At 33.7% G+C, this 6,471-nt stretch overlaps 1 protein-coding gene across 1 annotated transcript in view; it reads right to left on the reverse strand.

The window, feature by feature from the left end:
- The window catches only part of LOC113050128 (neurexophilin-2-like), a 66,486-nt gene extending 60,250 nt beyond the window's left edge, over positions 1-6,236 (reverse strand). Inside the window, exon 1 of the mRNA XM_026212826.1 lies at positions 5,983-6,236. Coding sequence (XP_026068611.1) covers positions 5,983-6,036 — 54 coding nt within the window. The 5' untranslated portion in view covers positions 6,037-6,236. The remainder of the gene's footprint in view (positions 1-5,982) is intronic.
- Positions 6,237-6,471: the final 235 nt, after the last annotated feature.

Raw genomic sequence — 6,471 nt, forward strand, 5'->3', positions numbered from 1 at the left:
ACACTCTAGTGGATTTAATGCTTGGAATTTTTTTTTACATTTTTAATGTTTTCTGCTCATCTGGGCTGCATGTATTTAATCAAAGATACAGTAAAAATTGTGAAATATTATTGGAATTTAATACAGCTGTTTTCTGTGTGAATCTGTGTTAAAGTGTAATGTATTTCTGTGATGCTCCGCTGTATTTTCAGCATCATTCCTCCAGTCTTCAGTGTCACATGATCTTCAGAAATCATTCTGATAAACTCAGATGAACGAAGAGCAGTGCGTCCCTGCTGGTGTGAACTATTTTCCTGCTTGCGCATGTGTGTGTGTGTGTGTGTGTGTGTGTGTGTGTGTGTGTGTGTAAACACATTGATGCCAATCCGCCGTGTCTCTAATGACTTGTTAACTAGGGCAGCGATGCAATCTTAATATAAACTGACCATCAGATCATCTCCAATCTCTGCGTCCAGCTTATTAGAAGATAAACTTATACCTGAAATCAGCTCTAAAATGACTGAAATAAACTGTAAAACGGAAATAAATAAAAACTTAAACTTATTTAAACATTCCAGGGCAGAATTCCAAATTTTCATTTAGTTTAAATTGTTGTTATAAAAAAATACAATAAAATATATCTAAAGAAATAATAATAAAAATAAAAAATATACAAAAAAATAAATAAAAATAAAAATAATTATATATACGTATAAATCATTCTGATTAACTCAGATGCACGAAGAGCAGTGCATCAATAAACAATATATACATATATATAATTATAATTATTTTTGTTAAAAAAATAAGCTCTTAGCTAAATTATTATAAAAGCAGAAAATCTAAAAAATGGAATCAAATTTGCAATATTAACAAAAAACAGAATAGTATCTCAATGACGTTAAAAAACACTCATATAAAACTTTTTTTTACTGATTTAAATACATTTTTAACTGAAATAAACCTGAAATAAAATACAAATATTAGATGAAAAACGTAATAGTCGAACAACTTTGAATAACTTCGTCAAAGCACTAAAATTACTGAAAATAAACTGGAAAAAGAAAATACAAACTAAAAGACAACAAAAAAATTCCAATAAAAACATTTAACTTAAATTTGTATTAAAAAACTATAAAAATAAAAAAGTACACCACCATATTACTAAAACATTTAACTGAAATCTAAATGAAAACAGAAAATCTAAAATAAAAACGTATTCAAAATATTAATAAAAACTATAATAGTATATGAATAATCCTAAAACAACACTGATTAGAGGAGCTATAACTCTTATAATCAAGTGGATTCATGTTAAATGCAACAAAGAGGTACAAAAATCTTACACTAATTTAACAAAGAGGAATATTTAAATGTTTCATGCATATTCAATAACATAACAGACCGTAGTAATTTAACTATAAAACGTCTACAAACTTGTTCTGAGGGATGATGCAAACAACTGAATCAGAGCTGTGAATCGATTCACTGAAATGGACAGTTTGAACTGATTCACTGGAAAGAATCAAACTTCCCAACCCAGTTCAAATCTTGAGATGCTTAACAGCCAACACACACACACATAAATACATACAAACATACATGTGTGTGTGTGTGTGTATGATTTTTTTTTTCATTTTAAATTCTATGTTATTAATTAATGTAATATAACTTTATAGTTGAGTCATAAAGTTAAAATGAAAACATTAAATCTGATTTCTAATCTGAATAACCTGTAATAAATGGAGTTAATAAACACACACACTGTAGTTTAACTCCAAACACACTGACATCAGCTTCCAGAACACGGAGGCATCTCACACTTCATTCAGGAATCTAGGAGCGCCGCTGGGAATATTTCCAAATGATTCCCATTTAGACCTTTTCATCTGTCAGCATCTCCTCCCTCTTCCGGAAGATGTAAAGCGTAAGAGGCTTGAGCCAGCAAACGAACAATCCTACAAACAGGATCATCCATGACTTCTGACACACACACACACACACACACATGCCACAGCTGTGTTCAAAATAACCTGACTGCTGCATGCTGGGAAATCTGGCAGGAGGATTCAGAGCAGAAGAGCTGCTTTACACACTAGTGATGTGCACAGAATAAGAAATCTCTAACAACACTAAACATATGCACCGACCAAAAACTACATAATTGTAAATTAATTGTAAATTGTATATTAAAGTATTAAAATAATATTGTTTTTTACAAGAAACGGCAACTTGAAATAGTATTTTCTTGTAAAACATAATCTAGTGATCTTTTTTATTTTTATTGTTTTATTTACAGTACAACTTTGAAAAATTAGATCATTCATTTCAGCCAATTAATTAAAGATGTTTCTGAGATGATAAGCATTAGATAAGCATTTCTGCTCGTGTACACTGTAAAAAGTGACTTTTTAAAGTTTGAGATTATTAAAGTACATTCAAGAAAACAAAACACTGAAGAAGAAATGATGTAGCAACTGCTTCACTCAAAAACAGGCAGTATGACATATTGAATTTAGCATTAATAGTATTTATTTATTTATTTATTTTTGGTGAAATCTACTTACAAAAACTTACAATTTGCAATTGTGAAAAATATTGTTTTACACTGTATTTAAGTTTTTTTAGATTAAAAATTGAACATTTAATTTGTTACTTGCCTTTTCTTGGTAATTATTTTAAAAATGTTTCAATGTCAAGTTTACAAAGCAATTTTTTTGTGATTTTTTTTTCAGCATCAGCTGACAACATATTCAGTGAATTAATAAAACTGTTGACATCTCTATTCAAATTATTAAAAGTGTTTTAGGTTGAGTTTTCAAATTTTATAAAAAAATTATCTATTTTCAAACTTCTGTAAAATAAAATAAAATAAAATAAAATAAAATTGACTTTCTGGTGCCTTTCTTAAATACTTAGTTTACAATTTATTACTAATTCTTGCCAAATTTCACATTCATGAATGCAATTTTCAAATGATATTCTTATTTAATTTTCAAAAAATATATATTAATTTGAAAATATATGAACATTTGAATTCTATATGGAAATCTATGTCAAACTTCACACAGCATTGTGTTTTGTATTAGAGTTAAATATCTGTACAAGTAATGGATAGTGTAATGAGTAATTTTCTGTTATTTTACAGTTTTATTTCTTACAGTGTAGCACAATATTTTAATGTAATGCAACCCCTTTTTAGTATGTTTTTTGTACTTGCAAATGTTGTTTTATCTTGCATAAAAAAACAATAATAAAAACATATATATATATATATTTTATATTATCTGTACAAATTTTATATATTCTTATTTTATTCTTCTCATAAATGTCTTAAAATCATTTATTTAGTTGAATACCTATAGCATCTTACATTTTTTCCTAAAAGAAATTTATTCTACAAATTTTCTAATATTTTATTCTTCTTATAAAGTGCTTAAAATCAATAATTATATTTTATATCAAATATATATATCAGTCGCTCTGCTTGAATTATATCAGCACCGGTCACTGCAAAGCCCCTGGCAGTCAACAACTAACTAAATCCACAGGAATTAAATATATTCCTTCAATTATTGCATGCTATAAATATTCACGCTGAAGGAGGATTGATGAAGAAAGCAGACGCTTGTAAACGCAGACATCATTATTCATTTCTGCATCTTTAACTCAAACTCACATCTTTAAAAAATGTTTCCCCGGGAGCTGCTGAGAACGTGGCCATTTATATCACTTGCCTTGGTCTCATTTATTGATGAACTAGATGTGTGATAAATAATGTAATGAACACCGGGAATCACAGTTAGGCTCGCTGAAGCGATGTAGAGGAATCATGCTTAAAATCTCAAAGGTATATATATTTCAAAAGGCTGTGCGATCAGATCATCTGAACTGACACTGAGCGCTAACCAGCTCTGACAACATACAAGAACAAAACTCTTCAGTGTCACAACCTGCTCTCCTCACACGATTGGCTCCGCCCACAGTCAGCTCTCATTGGTCCATAATCTGCATCCACATGACCATATATAGAGCACAGCAATGACGTCATCAAGTCTCCCAACACTCTGAAAATACCTGTATAGAGGTAAATATAATTTTTTTGTAATTTCACAAATTTTGTTATATATTATTCTTATAATAAATGCCTTATAATACCTAGTTTTACTTACTATCAAATATATATTAATTTATTCATGAAAGAATTTAAGTGCACAGTCTGAAGTACATGGTAAAATACCGGCGGTCACTTTTGCGCTCTATGACACATTAGTCATTGGCTTTCAGCACGAACAGATGAATTACTTGTCGCCTGGTTAGGACACGGTTTAAGTAAGACAAATCCACTGCCACGTCGATATGAAAACCACAGCGCAGGGCTTCCCCAATAATTCACTTTAATTGCAGCCTTCAGTCAACGGAGAGCCGTTTATTCACTGCATTCATTAACCTGGAGACACTGTCAATCAGCTGACACATAACTCTAAAACCACAAAACACACTCCAACATCCTCGGAGATTTCTGCAAAACAAAATATCATATGCAACACACATAAGCAAAATCACACCACATGAGTTCTTCAGCATGCATTAATCACCACATTCAGATTCCATCACCTGTCAATCAAATAAAAGGGCAAAAATAAAGCCTTCTGAAAAACACGAAGCACAATATCCTCTCATCGTATCAATCATCAAAGATGAGACATTAAATTCAGAAATAAAAGCACCACTCTGGATGGAGTCAGTAATATGATTGCTCAGGAGGCTGAGAAGAACATATTTATTTTTTTATATTTTTGAATATAGCTTTGTAAATTAGATCCATTTATTAGGAGAGGATAAGACAGCATTAATTTCACACCGTTCCGCCGAGCACCTTCTGACGTGTGATGGGCCGCAAAACCAGCCTAAAATACCTGCAGTTTTAAACACACAAGTTGCATTGTGGGAACAAACATCAGGAGAAGGGCTTAAGAGCGAACCGCTGTAGATCTCAGCCTCTCGACGTGCGCTGCCATAAAAATGTAGGCTAAAGTAAAATATGTTTTAATAATCACTCCACTTATAAAGCAGAGCGGTATGGATCTTGATGGCTAAAATGAGATGTGGAGAAGAGAATAAAGGCATTAATAAAGCAGACCAGAGCAAGCATAAAGATTCGACTGTGATTCATGACTGCGATTTACTGCTGGGTCGTTATGACATGATCACACTTACACAGGAAAGAAATGGGATCATCAATAAGATGCTTGTGCTTTCAGAAACTGCACCATAACACTCGCCGTTTTAGTTCTTAAAATACACTTGAGTGTGTGTGATTGATCCAGCTGATTGTGTATTTGATGAAAAGTGATGATGAACTGGATTATAAACAGGAAAGCGTAGCCTTTTCCAGATGAAAATGCTTTTTAAGTCTCCAGACAGCAGCGAGGTGTCAGAAAGACTCGTTTCTGATCACATCCGATGATGGAACTTCATCAGAAAGAGGCTTTGGAAAGCTGTCACATGAATGCTCTGATGTTATTAACAGCAGCAGGATTCTGTCTGTTCTAAACACTTCTCTTACGATGCATAAATGTGAAATTAAATTCTGTTTCAGGCCAAGGCCAGGAGAAGATCTCACACAGATGTCTGTTAAACCTCAAAGAACAGAAATTCTATTTCCATTTTAGTGTTAATTAAGAAGCCTTTTCCAATATGTGCATATGGTATAAATTTAAAATTGCTTCCCTTCTCAACACCCCTAGCTCTATTTTCTCTAACACACATGCATGCACTTTAGATACAGTGCTTGAACTCATGATTAGACTATAGATATCAATATCTAAAAATTGCATCCTCAGATTATTAAAGTTATAATCTGATTTGCACACCACCACACGAGATTTTTCTGCGTTATGGTGATTTGATGAAAGACCAGTGCAGACACAGTCACGCGCAATCACTGTAACAAGTTCTGATTCGGAAAGCATTTCAGAAACTAAGAAACGAGCTCGATACCTGTGTCCGCATCCACTGGATGAGCAGCAGAAGGCTCCAGCAGAGCAGCCTCATGGCACCTGTCGAGGGAACACTAGAACACTAGTCCCGTACAGCAAACACAGATCACCGAGCGGAACACATCCACAACTCGGACTGACTCGGAGTGATGAGGGCAGCCAACGAGGTCCTGGTCATTAGTGAAGAGCAAATCCGTTCCAGGTGAAAAGTTGGTTGGGGCACGGTGCAAACTCGTGCAGTCAGCTGGCGCTCGCGCGTAATGCCCTCATCACAGACCCGCCTGCTGTTTAGAGAAGAAACTGTGTTGCGCTCTCTCTCTCGAAGCGCACGCCCAGTGTCCCTCTCTCTCTCTCTCTCTCAACAGGTCACACCATCTCCTGCGCGTGTTTGATCCTCGCTCCGACGCGGTGCCAGAAGTTAGCGTGCTTCTCATATTCCAAAATTAATTTTGCATTCCCTAAAAAAAAAAGTTACCCCTATTCGACGCGT

The sequence above is a fragment of the Carassius auratus genome, chromosome 31, assembly GCF_003368295.1.
Source record: "Carassius auratus strain Wakin chromosome 31, ASM336829v1, whole genome shotgun sequence".
In the NCBI taxonomy this organism is placed as follows: domain Eukaryota; kingdom Metazoa; phylum Chordata; class Actinopteri; order Cypriniformes; family Cyprinidae; genus Carassius; species Carassius auratus.